This window comes from Mercenaria mercenaria, chromosome 18 (genome assembly GCF_021730395.1).
Source record: "Mercenaria mercenaria strain notata chromosome 18, MADL_Memer_1, whole genome shotgun sequence".
Lineage (NCBI taxonomy): Eukaryota > Metazoa > Mollusca > Bivalvia > Venerida > Veneridae > Mercenaria > Mercenaria mercenaria.
This window is the reverse complement of record NC_069378.1, coordinates 37,802,004-37,820,453: the sequence shown is the minus strand read 5'-3', so window position 1 is coordinate 37,820,453 and position 18,450 is coordinate 37,802,004. Positions and strand designations below refer to the sequence as shown.

The window sequence follows — 18,450 nt, the reverse complement described above, 5'->3', positions numbered from 1 at the left end:
TGGAATAAAGGTTTCACAAGGAGGCTTGTATATTCTTTATATAGGTTGAATTAACCATTTCTGTAACAAACCATTTCAAACATGGTTATAAGAGAAAAGGATGAACATAATGTATTCTATAAACTTTAATGTAGTAATAAAACAATGTTAGACTAGTATAAAGTGTTCTAAAAACAAACAAAATTAGAATTTTCAACATGCAGGCATTGACAAAAATAATCTTATTTCCTATTTTATTCAACTCGTTTAATAAATATCCTCTATGTAAAACACAGATATGCAAGACTCATCTGCTGACAAATTGTAAAAAGAACAAGAGCTGTCGGAGGACAGCAACGCTCGACTATTCAACAGCCTTGTCAATTGAATGAATACAAATGTTGAAAAAGGGGCATAATTTTGTAAAATGCAAAGTAGAGGTATTGAACCTCTGTACTGCATGTCATATCATGACAGTGAACAAGTGTGTGAAGTTTCAATCCTTTCCGATTTGTAGATACTGAGATACCAGCTTACATACAAAAACTTAACAAAAAACTGCTAAGTCAAAGGGGCATAATTTTGTAAAAATGCCAAGTAGAGTTATGGGACCTTCACAGTGCATGTTAGATCATGACAGTGAACAAGTGTGTGAAGTTTCAATCCATTCCAATTAGTGGATACTGAGATATCAGATTACATACAAAAATTTAACCAAAAACTGCTAAGTCAAAAAAGGGGCATAATTTTGAAAAAAAAGAGAGCAGAGTTATGGGACTTGCTTAGTGCATGTCAGATCATGATAGTGAACAAGTATGTGAAGTTTCAATCCATTCCCATTAGTAAGTACTGAGATACCAGCTTACATACAAAACCTTAACCAAAAATTTCTAAGTCGAAAAAGGGGCATAATTTTGTAAAAAAGCAAAATAGAGTTATGGAACCTGTGCAATGTAAGTCAGTTTGTCACAGTGAATAAGTGTGTGAAGTTTCAATCCATTCCCACAAGTGGTTACTGAGATACTAGCTTACATACAAAACCTTAACCAAAATCGGGACGCGGACGCGGACGCCGACGCATGGGCGAGTGCAATAGCTCACTATTCTATGAATAGTCGAGCTAAAAACGCAGCTAGCAGTTGAGAATCGTTTTCAATATCAAAGCAACCGTGTGACTTTGAAATTCCAACTAACTTTGATGGCCTATATGACAAAAGTCGCTCACCTGTGTAACACACCATAACACTGAAAACATGTTTTACCGAGTGATTTCATAGACACAAATATTCTGACAAATTTTCATTAAGATTGGACCAAGAAACGTTGCCTCTTGAATGTAAACAAGCATTTTCTTTGATTTGACCTAGTTTTTTACCCCACTTGAATGAATCCGGACACGAAACCCCAGGTGCACAACTGCACATGCTGACCAACATTCCTGTAAACTTTGGTGACTCTAGGTCAAATAATTTTGGAGCTATGCGCAACACAACATTAAAATGACCAATTTTTAACTAAGTCAGGGGCCATAACTCCTACACGACTGAATGAATCCAGACGCAAAACCCCAGGTGCACAACTACACATGTTGACCAACATTCCTGTAAAGTTTTGTGACTCTAGGTCAAATACTTTTGGAGCTAGGCGTGACACAACACTTAAATGACCAATTTTTACAAAATCAGGGTCCATAACTCATACATGACTGAATGAATCCGGACACGAAACCCCAGGTGCACAACTACACATGCTGACCAACATTCCTGTAAAGTTTTGTGACTCTAGGTCAAATACTTTTGGAGCTAGACTGACACAACACTAAAATGACCAATTTTTACAAAATCAGGGCCCATAACTCCTACACGACTGAATGAATCCGGACGCGAAACCCCAGGTGCACAACTACACATGTTGACGAACATTCCTGTAAATTTTTGTGACTCTATGTCAAATACTTTCGGAGCTAGGCGCGACACAACATTCTCGGAGGGACGAACGGACGGACAAGGGCAAATCTATATGCCCTCCCATCCCTCCAAAAGTGGGGGCATAAAAAAGTGGCCTCTAGAGAGTATACAAGCTTCTCCTATGATTTGACCTAGTGACCTAGTTTTTTACCCCACGTGACCCAGATTTGAAATCGTCCAAGACTTCATGATAACAAACACTCTGACCAAAATTTATGAAGATAGAATCAAAAATGTGCCCCCTAGGGTGTAAACAAGCTTATTCTTTGATTTGACCTGGTGACCTAGTTTTTGACCCCACATGACCCAGATAAAAATTCATATGATATTTCATGCAGACGAACATTCTGACCAAGTTTCATGCACATCAAATGAACAAGAGTGTTAACAAGCTTTTCCTTTGATTTGACTGGGTGACCTAGTTTTTGACCCCATATGACCCAGATTCAAATTTGGCCTAGAAATCATCAAGATAATTATTCTGACCAAATTTCATGAAGACAGGGTCATAAATGTGGCCTCTAGGTTGTTAGCAAGCTTTTCCTTTGATTTGGCCCAATGACCTAGTTTTTGACCCAACATGACCCAGTTTCGATCCAGGCCTAGAGATCATCAAGATAATCATTCTGTGGAAGTTTGTATCAAATCAAAGCATAAATGAAACCTCTATATGACTGAAAGGGCCAAAAAAGAAAATTTTGCCCCTTTCAGTAACTCTAGAACCCATGATGGAATCTAGCTGGTTTTCAAAAGGTTGTGACTTAAGTTGTGTGCAAGTGTGGTTAAAATCAAATATAAAATGTCACTTCTATTATGTTCACAAGGTAAAAATCAAAGCACTAAAAGTGCTGAATGCGGCGGGCTTAAATAGAAGACAAGCTAGAGGAGAACTGAAATATAACAAAGCTTATATTTTAAAATCTCTCTTTCTCAAAACAGTGAGATTTTTAATTTTAATTATAATTTGCATCTAGAATATACACATATCATTCAATACATATTTTTCTCAGCGAATCACATTTGTACCACGTGCCTGTCCAATACATGTATATCAATTATAATTATATTCCGTATAGCACACTCCTGTATTCTATAAATAGAACATACAGCAGGTATACCATAATGCAATGCGCGAATTGCGGACAAGGGAGCGTTTTCTATATATTACGAATCATTTACAATCTGAGTAAACTTCGAAAGGAATTAAAACATGAGGGCCAAGATGGCCCTAGGTCGCTCACCTAAGAAACACACCATAACAGTGTAAAACATGTTTGACCTAGTGATTTCATGGAAACAAATATTCTGACCAATTTTCATTAAGATTGGACCAAGAAATTGGTCTCTTGTGATAAAACAAGCATTTTCTTAGATTATGATATGACCTAGTTATTGACCCTAGATGACCCATGTTCAAACTCGACCTAGATTTTATCAAGGCAATCATTCTGACCAAAATTCATGAAGATCAATTGAAAAAAACAGCTTCTATCACATATACAAGTTTTTTCTTTGATTTGACCAAGTGACCTAGTTTTTGACCTCAGATGACCCATATTCAAATTCGACCTAGATTTCATTAAGACAATCATCCTGACCAAATTTCATAAAAATGAATTGAAAAAAACAGTCTCTATCGCATACACAAGATTTTTCTTTAATTTGACCTAGTGACCTAGTTTTTGACCTCAGATAACCCATATTCAAACTCGACCTAGATTTCATCAAGGCAATCACTCTGACCAAAATTCATGAAGTTCAATTGAAAACTACATCCTCTATTGCATACACAATGTTTTTCTTCGATTTGACCAAGTGACCTAGTTTTTGACCCCCAGATGACCCATTTTCAAACTCGGCCTAGATTTTATCAAGGTAATCATTCTGGCTAAATTTCATGAAGATCAGTTGTAAAATACAGCCTCTATCGCATACACAAGGTTTTTCTTTGATTTGACCTAGTGACCTAGTTTTTAATCCCAGATGACCCATTTTCGAACTCGGCCTAGATTTCATCAAGGTTATCACTCTGACCAAAATTCATGAAGATCAATTGAAAAATACCGCCTCTATCGCATACACAAGGGTTTTTCTTTGATTTGACCTAGTGACCTAGTTTTTGACCCGAGATGACCCATTTTCGAACCCAGCCTAGATTTCATCAAGGCAATCATTTTGACCAATATTCATGAAGAATAATTGAAAAATACAGTCTCTATTGCATACACAAGGTTTTCCTTTGATTTGACCTAGTGACCTAGTTTTTGACCCGAGATGACCCATTTTCGAACTCGGCCTAGATTTCATCAAGGTTATCATTCTGACCAATATTCATGAAGATCAATTGAAAAATACAGCCTCTATCGCATACAAAAGGTTTTTCTTTGATTTGACCTAGTGACCTAGTTTTTGACCCGAGATGACCCATTTTCGAACTCGGCCTAGATTTAATCAAGGTTATCATTCTGACCAATATTCATGAAGATTAGTTGAAAAATACAGCCTCTATTGCATACACAAGGTTTTTCTTTGATTTGACCTAGTGACCCAGTTTTTGACCTGAGATGACCCATTTTCAAACTCGGCCTAGATTTCATCAAGGTTATCATTCTGACCAATATTCATGAAGATTAATTGAAAAATACAGCCTCTATCGCATACACAAGCTAAATGTTGACAGACGACGGACGACAGACGACGGACGACGGACGCCGGACATTGAGCGATCAGAAAAACTCACCTAAGCATTGCTCAGGTGAGCTAAAAAAGTAACATGCCACCTGTATAAAATTGTCGCACTTGTTAACAGAGTAAATAAAAGAGATGAAAAAATATCTAATGAAAGAAATATATTGGAACAAATGTAGGAAATATACAAAATATACAGACATATTGTTTTAACAAGACGATTCAAAACAAGGTACTGTTAAAAAGTATGTTGCTTGCACATTACCCCATATTCTGCAATAATACTACTAAAATTGTTCATTACAATATTTTGCGAATTCGGCACGCCGAAGAGCACTAAAGTCTTGTGGTTAAAACATTTAATGCTTAATCATTTTGATTCATAACGTTCAAAGAACATTATCAGCACAATTAAAATCATAACTAAATGTATTTCATTTTAAACTACTGATTTACACAACACAAGACGCAAACTTGATACCCAACGAGGTGTTTGAGATGTCAGCTGCGGTCGGTGTCTGTCAAACATTTCCTTATAGTGAAAATACATATTTATGCATGATTTGGTAGAAATAAAAATGGATTTTCTTTAGATGAGCAACATGTTTTATCAGATAACACCTTAACTCCCTGAGGCCGATGTCATAATATACATGCTGCGGCGAGATAAGAATTACCACCTGACGTCGAAGAACATTATCTGATCTGATCATAATCACACTCGCATGCAGTCAATTGAAATCATGCATTGAAATATTATTAACATGGGTGTAAATCAAACTATACTTATGAAATCTTCCAAGTTTGAACAAATATTTATATCCACTCTCGTCCGTAACTTATATCCAAATAGATTAATATTTTCATTTCGAAACATTCATCATTTTTGCACACCTATTACGTTTAATAAATAGTTGAACATTTCCGATTTTAATACTTTTTTTCACATGTAAACACATTAAATTCGAATAAATAGAAATACATTATTAACACAGAGTATTTACATCAGCATTACTCAAAATTAACATCCACTTTTGAGTGAATATCGATGGTTTATTTGATGTAAATTAATTTCTAAACATGTACACAAACGTTGTGTGACACGCACTGAGACTGTTAAGTTGAAATATTTACACCCATCTTTGAAGAATTATTAAATTTACAAAGCGATTTTTTTACACACATTTTTATGTATGAAAGATGTTTTGCTGTTGTTTTTTTTTCCATTTGAATTTAATGCGATGTAAGTAAACGAATATTTCAGCTTTCTAAAACTAACATTTTCCGACCATTCATTTCTCTTGATAATGAAATTTCATCGTCGGAATAATCATCCGACGGAACTGATACGTCAAAATCAGCATGATTATGAATATTTTCTTCAATGTAAGAAAACTCTCTGGCAGCCGACCTTATTTTAATCATTTGAAATGCAGTATGTACGAAACTAAGCGGAGTTCGTCTTTTTTATTTCCTTTACCGCATATTTACAAACATTTATTTTAACAAGGAAACTAATTATGAGCATAATTAATAATTATAACATCTAAGAAATAATAGCCGGTATGCAAAATAAATTTGCTTTTATCAGGATTATCAAAAATTAACAAGTATGTGACGCAATCAGCATGATCTCGGTGCCGCGACTATACTCGTCAATCGCCGTCCTGGGGAGTCCTGATAACGCGCGTATAGTCGGATATCGACGCTACAGGGGTAGAAAATATAGCGCCTTTAGTCGCATTTCGGCCCCAAGGAGTTAATATTACTACCAAAATCAAATATCTACATATGTCACACTAAGGGGTCATTTGTTATAAAACACAACATATGTATATCACAGAGTTGTTAATTGTTTCAACGAAGAACTGAATATGTGGCCGAAAATAATAATGCGTATGACTGTGTACTTTAAGATATGGCACACATGTTGTTCATCACATTTCGAAATTTTAATAAATTTAAGTTATGCGATCATAAGATTTTTTTGCATTCACTATTCACTACAGCTATTAAATTTATAAACACTTTATAAACATTACAAAAAAAATATATATATAATGTTGACATAGATTTCTATTTGATGGTAATTAAGAAGAACAATTTGATTTTGTTTTTGGTCTCAGTTCTGTGAATACATTTTTGTTTTTATTAACACTTTCAATTTGGTAGATCTATTTACAAATTTTTCCAAGTGATTATATTTTTTCTCAATATTTTTTTTAAAAAACTGGATGTCACAAAATGAACAGAATAATATAATAACATCACCCATTCATACATATATATTGATGAAAAATCGGTATGTTATTTCTAACATGGATATAAAATAAAAAGTTTCAGACTATTTAATTGAAATAAAAAGTGAAGAAAAAACATTTATTTGCGATGTGAGGCTAGAACTTGAACAATTATAACGAAATAAATGCAAAATCTATGGTTTACTTATGCTATTGCACAGTGAATGCACTGATTGTTTGTCCGCAAATCGAGCCCCGTGCTATTTTAGATAGCAGACTTTATCGGATCCTTACATACGGGAGAGTGCTATTTGACTAGACAAAAATTTTATTCTAATCTGCATGTTAGCAAAACGATAAAAGTCATTTAATCTTATCTAATCATGCTTACTATTATGCTGATTTCTCTCTGCCACAGAGCAAGATGCATGTAATTATAATTATCTATTAATGATACATGCCGTTGAGGTTACCTGGCTCAAAAAGAGCGATATTTCGGGCACATTCCGAGCAGTGTAATGAGTTATATGCATTTTTTCCCCTTATTATGGAAACAGACAATGCACATATAATTATTTATTTTATAACTAATAATTAAACCCATACCCTAAACAAGAGAGATGACATCATTAATGAGTTATATGCATTTATTATTTTTTTCTTATTATGGAAACAAAGAATGCACATATAATTACTTATATCATAACTAATAATTAAACCCAGAAATTTCAGTTCTAAACAAATTAATCATAAATCTACTAGGGTAGTCCATTCACTGCCGAGTTGTAATAGGAAAATAATGGACAACTTGAATCATTATCTCATTAGTGTCTGCAGACTTTATGACCCTTCTACAGGTAAGGCCATAAAAAAACAATTAACTACTTGGAGGGCCACTGGATATAAAATTATATTAGAAATCAAAATAAACAAAGGGCCACAACTCATTCAAAAATTGTTGAACCAGTCTGATTTTCAGGGGGACACAACTAGGGTACCAATACATCATTCTGACCAAGTTTGGTCAAAATCCCCCCCACCCCCCACAGTAGTTTCTGAGAAGATGCAATAACAAGAAATTGTTAATGGACGGAGGGACGGACCACAGACGCAGAGTGATTTGAATAGCCCACAACTGATGATGGTGGGCTAATAATGATCAACTTGAATCATTATCTCATTAGTGTCTGCAGACTTTATGACCCTTGTTGAACCAGTCTGATTTTCAGGGGGACACAACTAGGGTACCAATACATCATTCTCACAAAGTTTGGTCGAAATCCCCCCCACCACCCACAGTAGTTTCTGAGGAGAGTTGCGATAACGAGAAATTGTTAACAAACGGACAGACCACGGACGCAGAGTGATTTGAATAGCCTACCATCTGATGATGGAAGGCTAAAAAAGCTAAGACATGCAGAAGTAACATCATATAAACAAGAGGACCATGATGGTCCTGAATCGCTCACCTATCCCCACATGACCCAGTGTTGAACTGAGTATGACATCGTTATTTCTATTATTTGACATAGTGACCTAGTTTTTGAGCATATGTGACCTAGATATCATCAAGATGAAAAATTCTGACCAATTTTCATGAAGATCCATTGAAAAATATGACCTCTAGAGAGGTCACAAGGTTTTTCTATTATCTGACCTAATGACCTAGTTTTTGAAGGCAAGTGACCTACTTTTGAACTTGACCTAGATATCATCAAGATGAACATTCTCACCAATTTTCATGAAATATCTCATGAAAAATATGGCCTCTAGAGAGGTCACAAGGTTTTTCTATTTTTCGACCTACTGACCTAGTTTTTGACCGCACATGACCCAGTTATGAACTTGACCTAGATATCATCAAGCTGAACACTCTCACCAATTTTCATGAAGATCCATTGAGAAATATGGCCTCTAGAGACGTCACAAGGTTTTTCTATTTTTAGACCTACTGACCTAGTTTTTGACCGCACCTGACCCAGTTTCGAACCTGACCTAGATATCATCAAGATGAACATTCTGATCAATTTTCATGAAGATCTCTTGAAAAATATGGCCTCTAGAGAGGTCACAGGGTTTTTCTATTTTTAGATCTACTGACCTAGTTATTGACCGCACGTGACCCAGTTTCGATCTAGACCTAAATATCATCAAGGTGAACATTCTCAGCAATTTTCATAAAGATCCCATGAAAAATATTGCCTCTAGAGAGGTCACAAAGTTTTTCTATTTTCAGACCTACTGACCTAGTTTTTGAATGCACGTGACCCAGTTTCAAACTTAACCTAGATATCATCAAGGTGAACATTCTGACCAATTTTCATGAAGATCCATTGAGAAATATGGCCTCTAGAGAGGTCACAAGGTTTTTCTATTTTTAGACCTACTGACCTAGTTTTTGATCCCATGTGACCCATTTTCGAACTTGACCTAGATATCATCAAGGTGAACATTCTCACCAATTTTCATGAAGATCCATTGAGAAATATGGCCTCTAGAGAGGTCACAAGGTTTTTCTATTTTTAGATCTACTGACCTAGTTTTTGACCCCACGTGACCCAGTTTCGAACTTGACCTAGATATCATCAAGGTAAACACTCTGACCAATTTTCATTAAGATCTCATGAAAAATATGGCCTCTAGAGAGGTCACAAGGTTTTTCTATTTTTAGACCTACTGACCTAGTTTTTGACCGCATATGACCCAGTTTCGAACTTGACCTAGATATCATCAAGATGAACATTCTGACCAACTTTCATAAAGATCCCATGAAAAATGTGACCTCTAGTGTGGTCACAAGCAAAAGTTTACGCACGCACGGACGGACTAACGCACGGACGGACGACGGACGACGGACGCCACGCGATCACAAAAGCTCACCTTGTCACTTTGTGACAGGTGAGCTAAAAAACAGATATATATTACTGTACCCATGTACAACAGAAAGGAGCTTGTTTGTTATGGCCCGTTAGTTGGTATCACGTGTCACCATCATACATAACGCAATCAACAATATTAAATGAAGTTGATTAGAGATATTCATTGATAACACAAAGGAAATACGGTAATGAAATTTGCTGCGGGCTCGCCAAATTTCAGTCTCGTATAAAACATTTTTGTGCCAACGTTTTTTATATTCTTCTCATAATTTGATTAATTAGGTTATATTTTATTGAATTCTGTCAAAAACTTTTCAAAACTACCTTTAGTTAAACAAGAGATCACAGAGTGATCTTGGCGCCCAGCAATGTGCCATTTTTTAGTGGTCCAAATTTCAAGACTTAATGACTAGCTCAAGGTAAAATTTCTTTTCCGTACACAACACTGTGCATGTGGTCCAAATTCGAAAGCTGTAGCTTGAGAAATGTGGAAGTAGGTCACTAGATCAATTTCAAGGACAAATTTCTTTGTAGACAAAACTATGCATGTGCATCAAGTTTCAAGGCTGTAGTTTGAGAAATTTGAAAGTAGGTCACTAGGTCAATCTTAAGGTCAAAGTTTATTTCGGTACACAAAACTATGCAAGTGGTCCAAATTTGAAGGCTGCGGCTTGAGAAATGTGAAAGTTGGTCACTAGGCCAAAATCAAGGTCAAATTACACTTCAGAACACAAATCTATGCATGTGGTCCAAATTTAAAGCCTGAAACTTCAAAAATGTGAAAGCAGGTCACTAGGTCAATGTCAAGGTCAAAGTTTGTTTCAGTACACAATCCTATGCATGCGGTCTAAATTTGAAGCCTGTAGCTACAGAAATGTGAAAGTAGGTCACTAGGTCAATTTCAAGGTCAAAGTTCATTTCGTTACACAAAACTATGCAAGTTGTCCAAATTTGAAGGCTGTAGCTCGAGAAATGGGAAAGTAGGTCACTAGGTCAAAATCAAGGTCAAATTTTATTTCGGAACACAGAACTATATACATGTGGTCCCAATTTGAAGCCTGTACCTTCAAAAATGTGAAAGTAGGTAACTAGATCAATGTAAAGGTCAAGGTTTGTTTCGGTACACAAAACTATGCATATGGTCCAAATTTGAAGGCTGTAGCTTGAGAAATGTGAAAGTAGGTCACTGGGTCAAAATCAAGGTCAAATTTCATTTCAGAACACGAAACTATGCATGTGGTCCAAATTTGAAGCCTGTACCTTCAAAAATGTGAAAGTAGGTCACTAGGTCAACGTCAAGGTCAAAGTCTTTTTCAGTGCACAAAACTATGCATGTGGTCCAAATTTGAAGGCTGTAGCTACAGAAATGTAAAAGTAGGTCACTAGGTCAAAATCAAGGTCAACTCATATCAAGGTTCATCTTGCCACTCAAAACCATACATGTGGTCCAAATCTGAATGTTGTAGGTTACTGACAAGAAGATTTTAAAAGCTTAAAATTGTTGAAAATTTGCTCCCACCTTTCAATAACAGATGTTGTTCAAGTTTTTTTTTCTACACTGATTCCTTTTGTTCAGTAAACATTGTGTAACAGGCAAAGTTCATAGTTTTGCAGACAGACATAGCTTCGGGCCGTTTTTGCCAATTAGAGATTTTCGGGGCCACAATTAATCTTTTGTCGCAAATGGCTCAAGTGCAACCGACAGCGTGACTCCTGAACAAGTGGTGCAAACATGATAATAGACTGCTCTTCTACGAATTGTTTATCAATTAACGTTTACACCTTGATCAATAAACACCTTTCATAATGAAGTACTAAATACAAACCGCGAGATAACCACGTGTCAGTTGGCGCGTGGCGTGATTGACATCTGTCTGTAGCTAATTAGTATATGACGCTCCGCCTACTGCCATACTTCCGCTCGTGGCGGCGAACAGTATGGAAATTCACCGAGATTTTGATTGAAAAGGGGCAGAACTTTTGAACTCGATATGCATCAAAGAAAACCTCGATTTTCGCAGGTGAAAACCCGGAACCTCGAGTCTACCGACAAACAGGCTTTTCGCCATGTTGTTTCATGTCGACAGAACCAGGAACGTTCGTGACTATGCGCAATGAGGTCGGGTACAACTAAATTATCCCTATAATGAATAAAGATATGATCAGAATCTCAAATTTCAGCCCATAAAAAAATTGCGGTCGGCGGTAAAAACTTACGGTCGGTCGGGTTACAGGAAACAAACATATTTTTTTTAGGCCATATCAAGCATCTTTTTCAAAAGTATTTATTTATTACTTTCATGATTATTGTGTGTCTTACATATTTCTCCAGGTACTCCGGGAGTTGAAAGTGTTACAATGTACATTTTGAAAAAAATACAAAAGTTGCAAAATGAAAGTGAAAGTAGAGCTGTCAAAATGACCAAAAACTGCATTATTTCAAAAAATAAAGAAGTTAAACAGTTTTCATTTCCCGGAGTACCTAGTCCTAGGTAAATATGTTAAGACACACAACAGAAACAAATTTAGAGAAAAAATATGTTTGAACAAGAGTGCAAGAATGTCACAATATACGCCCGTCACAGCAAATTTCTTTACTCTAGCACCTGTATTTGCAAATGGAATTTTAATTTTGTGGTTGTTTAGTAATAACTAAGTGTTTTGTTTTTCTAAGTCCACAAAAAAACTCCTTACCAGGTAGAGATACCTTAAAATACACCTAAAATTGGAAAGTAACATCTATGTTGTACCACAGAAAAGTGGTCTTGGTTTTTCCCTACGGTCAATTATAAAAAAGTTACAATATAAGTTATTTATAGTAACAACTAAGGGAAGTTAATCTTAAAAAAAAAAAAAAAAAAAAAAAAAAAAAAATCAAAAAAAAAATTGTAAGTCCACACAAAAATCTTTACCAGGTAGAGACTGGTCAAAATACACCTCAAAATTGGATGTAGCATGCATGTTGTACTACAGAAAAGTGGTCTCGATTTTTCCCTACGACTAGTAATGAAAAAGTTACAATATAAGCTATTTATATTAACAACAAAGGGAAGTAATTCTAAAGAAGGGAACTGCGCATGACACTTCGTCTCATGATGGTGTATAATTGTGTCAAGTTACATCAAAATCCCTCCATGCGTGAAGAAGAAATGCTTCGGACAAAGTCATTCTTGTATCTGACCTTTGGCCTCTAAGTGTGACCTTGACCTTAGACCTAGGGACCTGGTTCTTGCGCATGACACTACGTCTTGTGGTGGTGAACATTTGTGCCAAGTTATATCAAAATCCCTCTATGCATGAAGAAGAAATGCTCCGGACAAGGTTTTCATTCTTGTATCCTTTGACCTCTAAGTGTGACCTTGACCTTAGACCTAGAGACCTGGTTCTTGCGCATGACACTCCGCCTCATGGTGGTGAACATTTGTGCCAAGTTATATCAAAATCCCTCTATGCATGAAGAAGAAATGCTTCGGACAAAGTCATTCTTGTATCTGACCTTTGGCCTCTAAGTGTGACCTTGACCTTAGACCTAGGGACCTGGTTCTTGCGCATGACACTCCTTCTCATGATGATGAACAATTGTGCCAACTTTCATCAAAATCCCTCTATGCATGAAGAAGATATGCTCCGGACAAAGTCATTCTTGAATTTGACCTTTGACCTCCAAGTGTGACCTTGACCTTAGACCTAGGGACCTGGTTCTTGCGCATGACACTCCGTCTCATGATGGTGAACAACTGTGCCAAGTTTCATCAAAATCCCTTCATGCATGTAGAAGATATGCTCCGGACAAGGTCTGTGGACGCCGCCCGCCCGCCCGCCCGCCCGCCCGCCAGGGGCGTTCCCATAATACGTCCCGTTTTTCAAACGGGCGTATAAAAAGTAGTTTGATATTTTCTACAAAATAGAATTATGTTGACATCGAAGTATGCGAGCATACATGTGTTTTAAGACAAAATACCTGTTACCGAACAAGGTGGCCTTTACAGAAAGTATTTTCTACCCCTTCTGAACGTTACGGGTATGTCAGGTACGATTTCCAAAATAAAAATTTACCCGAGGGGTGGTCCCATGACCCTTAATTTTTTCACAAAGCGACGGTAGAGTCAGTGTACCTGGTTTCGCACACTTTTTACACACTTCTTGAAATAAACTGAAATATGTCGAAGCAATTTATTATTTTGCATTTTCAGGCAGAAGAATAGATACTTGGCTCTTTATTTATGCACTAGGTTATTCTTCATGTGATAACTGCTCACCACTGTTAGCTCTCCAATACAGCCAGAAAATGACCCATTATTCGGACATATTTGTACCCGGTTTCGCACACCGTGACTAAAAATTCTCTAATTCTTTGTACAGTACGGATATTGGTTGAATCGAAATTGCACAACACTGATACTTCTGTAGAAACTGTATTTTTAGCTGTCATTATCATAATGATGTCGCTATACCATGCACAAGCGAGGTACCCTCAGTGGTGTCTAATTTTATGCTGTCTGGGTGATACTTTTACTACACTTTTATATATCTTTGTCTTTTATCAGGATGCCTGCTTGTCGTTTAGAAAATATAGGAACATTCAAAAGGAGACCTGGTCCCTTGATTTCACCAGTTTAAATTTCTCTTGGCAAGTATTTCATTACAAGAAACGGAAAATTCTTTGGTGTGCGAAACCGTGAACAGTGCGAAACCGAGTACACTTACTCTAAATAAAATTTACCTTTACCGAAGTAAGCCCAATAATATTAAACGTTTTATGATTGTCGTAATTTACCTGATAGCGACAATATATTCCATTTGCAACAAGATTTAAAACCAAATTTTAATCCTTTGAATCACAAAACGAATAACACAATATTTCATTCTCATTTAAAACAAAATACACTGAAAAAATGAAATTGCAACATATATCAAAAGTGGCCCTAGCTCGTTCCCACAAATCAAAGTCCATTTGCAAAGAAAATACAATTTTTGCGGTTATATTCTCAATACCTTGACATTCCTGTTGATAAGAATATGACACTTACTTATTATGTTATTTTCTGAAAATTAAAATATTGCAGTAGGTATATAGATTTTTATAAAAGACTTGTTCGTTACGAAATTTCATTCTTAACTACTTCGTACTTAAAATTTAGGAAGTGGCTAGGGGCATGTTTTAAAGTAACACTCCTGATATTCTCTCATTTTAGCTGTATATGTATCCCATAATAATTTAAAGGGACTTATTGCAACACTAGAAAAATAATTTCTCTTGAAAATTCATGAAAGGAAGTGGCTAGGGATCCGGTAACCGGGCCTGAAGACCTGGGGTCTTGAGGTCCTGTTACCAGACCTCTTGACAAGCTGTACACTCAGTCTGGGCTGGCTAGAGGTCCGGTAATCAATATGAATACTGAGAATTGTATTTACAAAGAGCAGACTATGTTTTACCTTTTAAAACGCGAGATGGTCTCGTATTTTTCTTGTTGTTTTAAATACATGGTAAGTCACAGGAAACAAGTATTTATAATTCTTTAATCCCGAGAAAACTATGATTGCAAATTCAGCTAGTTAATAGCGCCATGATCAGAAGCTTTCAGGGCTCCAGATAATTTTTTTGGCCTTGATTATTTACTCATCATAATATTTGTGAATGAGTAAAATGGTAAAATCTGAAATTGACTTGGAGTAATTTTACTCCTGAGAATTTGTAAATGTGAAAAAACAGAAATCAGTTTTATAACATATTTATTGGGTGTAACCCCCATGAATTTGTTTGCAGTTCACTAAATACGGCATTCAAGTTTTTGCTTCTTTTTTCTCCCTTGGCTTGCTTCGGCTTCACCCTCACTACCGAATCCAATAGAATATTCAGTATATCTTTAACTATGTTTTGGGGATCATTTTAGTTGGTTTAAAGAATGCAACTTTTTACAATTATAGAAAGAGACATTTTGTTGTTTACTACGCACTGGAAGCTGATATTTTAAATCGACACCGCTTTAAAATACACTACTGTACCATCCATATTAATTCCCAACTATTTGATTTACGAACGCATTGAGTGTATAATATAGTTTAACCTAGGTGTATAGAGTACCATTCAATGCGTGTGTACGTTCAATGTGGGAGAATTAATGCTGACTGTGCTCTGTTATGTAAGGCCTAAAAAAAAATCCTTTGTTTCCGGTAACATGCTAAAAAAAATTAGGGTAGGTAGGTAAGAAATGTTTTTGGAGGGAGGGTGGGGATTTTTTTTTTATCAAGTGAGACTTCGGAAATTATTTTTGTGTAAAAAAATTAATACAAATAATGCAGTTATACCTTTAGAGCATCAGTAAGTTGATTTCTAACATCACTTACCATGTTTAAAGCATAAAAAGTGCAGTTTTACAACTTTTTGTTAAAAAGTTGAAAAAAATATTCTCCAAGGCCATAAAAACATTTAGGGTCAGGCCAAAAATTTAGGGTAGGTCGGGATACCGGAAACAAACAATTTTTTTTTACGCCTAAAGCATCCAGACGATTCAGTTTTTGTTTGTAAATGCTAGTAAAAAGTAATTGCGTGCGTTTCTGTAATTTCATATACGTTTTTATAAGTTTAAAAGTTATCAGACATGTGTATATGCATTATTTCAAAGTGTAATTTACGCTAATATGCATCTTATCTGGAGCCCTGAGCTTTTGTCGTTTTTCTTGTTTTTGTCCAGACTGATGATGAAAATAATAAACTTAATATTTTCTTCAGTATTTAAGACATGAATTGTTGAATTTGTTTTACTGCTTCAGTAAATAAATAACAGTGACTATACCGGAAATCGCTGTTAAATTTCATATTCTGTAATTCGAACCCAAGTGAGAGCAAATTATGCATAAAATATTTACAAAAATAAACATAATAAAGGCATTTTATGACAACTTATCATAACTTTTACCAGCAATTACCTTATACACTGACATAACAGTACATGTATATTGATTATCGAACCTCTAGACTTAACATTATTTATTTACTAAAGCAGTAAAATGAATTCAACAATCCAGGAGCACATCCATGTCTTAAATACTGAAGAAAAATTAAGTTTATTATTTTAATTCATGATCAGTCCTGAAGAAAAAAAGAATTTGATGAAAGCTTCCAATTATGGCGAACAAATTGCTATTAATTATTTTTCGAATTTGTGATTGTATTTTTCCTGCGATTAAAGAATAACAAATATTTCCATTTCCTGTGACTTACCATGTATTTAAAACGAGAAAAATACGAGAAGAAATTTTTGAAATTATCTTCCGTTTTTAAAGATTAATAACATAGTCTCCTAGCTCTTTGCAAATACCATTCTCAGTATTTATATTGATAACCAGACCTCTAGCCAGCCCTGTACGGGTTGTCTAGAGGTCCGGTTACCAGACCCCTAGCCACTTCCTTCATGAAAAGTGAGTACATCTATTCTGAAAGTGACTGGTGGTACAAACTTATTGACATTGATCAGGCCGGCATGACGTCACTTCCATTGCAACAGATATTGCAAATATTGAGGAGGTGAAAGCAGAACCTAGCAACTCTTAGCTATTAAACCAGCAATGTGGGCTATGATGTTCTTTCAAATAAAACAGATCAAGATACTTTGCCCATTTAGTTGATTTTATTATCTGCAGTGAGCAGCAGTCCCTATGGTATATATTTTTAAAGTTTTTGTCAAATCATACTGGAAATATTGATTTATTAGCATGTCAGAACTGTCTGGAAGAAGTGACATGTTGTGTATTGCCAATTTTTCGGATAATGTTTTATAAGCTTACAAGTTTCAAAGCTCAGGGTTTTCCCTGGCGCAGAAATCCTGCGTCACAGTCGCACTTTCTTGAGAAATAGACTTTTAGACTTTTCAGTTACAAGCTTTTAATCATCATACACTGAAAATGGACATTTCAAGGATTTTATTGACGATTTTACCTTTGATTTTACGTTTGTGCACACATTTTAATGTTGATCATCATAAACAGTACATGTATTCGGACAATCAAAAGTTCGGACAAACTTTTCCAGCGGTAAAGATTAACAGTTTCCTGTTTGACTTCATTGTAATTGGAGAACTCTGTTTTTATGAAGATATTGTCACTTCACACTACATTGTCGGCGAGAAGTCCAATAATAATTTTCACTGTTTTGAACATCATAACGTTTCGGACAATCAACATTTCGGACAGATTTTTTCCAGCGTTCATATAAACAGTTTCCTGTTTGACAACATTACATTTGGTGAACTTTCTTTTTATGAACATTTTGTAACATCATACAAGTTAGCCGAAAAGAAGTCCAGACGTAATTTACAACATCTTGAACTTGATATTAGTGTCCATAGATCCAAGTGGCTCAGAGTGTGTTTGTTATTATGTGGTGACATTCATCCATGCCCAGGTCCAGTAAATTACAGTAATTTCAAAAAAAGAGGTCTTCATTTCGTCCACCTAAATGTTCGCAGCCTGCTGCCAAAAATTGATGAAGTCCGCATTATTGCACGAAATACCAATGCGACATGTCTGTTGCTAACGGAAACTTGGCTAGATCAATCAGTCTTCGACTCGGAAGTTGCCATTAATGGTTATGTCATCCAACGTAAAGATCGAAATCGACACGGTGGAGGAGTTTGTATTTTTATTCGTAAAGACATTGCTTTCAACAACAGAGACGATTTGAATCATCAGGAGCTT

At 35.7% G+C, this 18,450-nt stretch overlaps 2 protein-coding genes across 12 annotated transcripts in view; one reads left to right on the top strand and one right to left on the bottom strand.

The window, feature by feature from the left end:
* LOC123538571 (uncharacterized) overlaps positions 1-14,515 on the bottom strand; it is an 84,361-nt gene extending 69,846 nt beyond the window's left edge. For 2 of the 7 annotated variants that reach the window (XM_053530180.1, XM_045322765.2), the window contains exons 1-2: positions 14,013-14,453; positions 13,715-13,906 (exon numbers count right to left, since the gene is read on the bottom strand). The gene's annotated coding sequence lies outside the window, so the exon portion shown is untranslated. The other 5 variants (XM_053530176.1, XM_045322767.2, XM_053530178.1 and 2 more) reach the window with 5 other exon arrangements.
* Positions 14,516-14,655: 140 nt separating this feature from the next.
* Positions 14,656-18,450, top strand: part of LOC123537885 (transmembrane protein 41A-A-like) — a 210,189-nt gene continuing 206,394 nt past the window's right edge. Inside the window, exon 1 of one of the 5 annotated variants that reach the window (XM_045321791.2) lies at positions 14,656-14,822. Coding sequence is in view for 2 of the 5 variants with exons in the window: in XM_045321792.2 (XP_045177727.1) it covers positions 17,413-17,415 (3 nt within the window). In the remaining 3 variants the exon portion in view is untranslated. Of the gene's footprint in view, positions 14,823-17,181; positions 17,416-18,450 lie in introns of those variants that run through there. The other 4 variants (XM_045321790.2, XM_045321792.2, XR_006683650.2 and 1 more) reach the window with 4 other exon arrangements.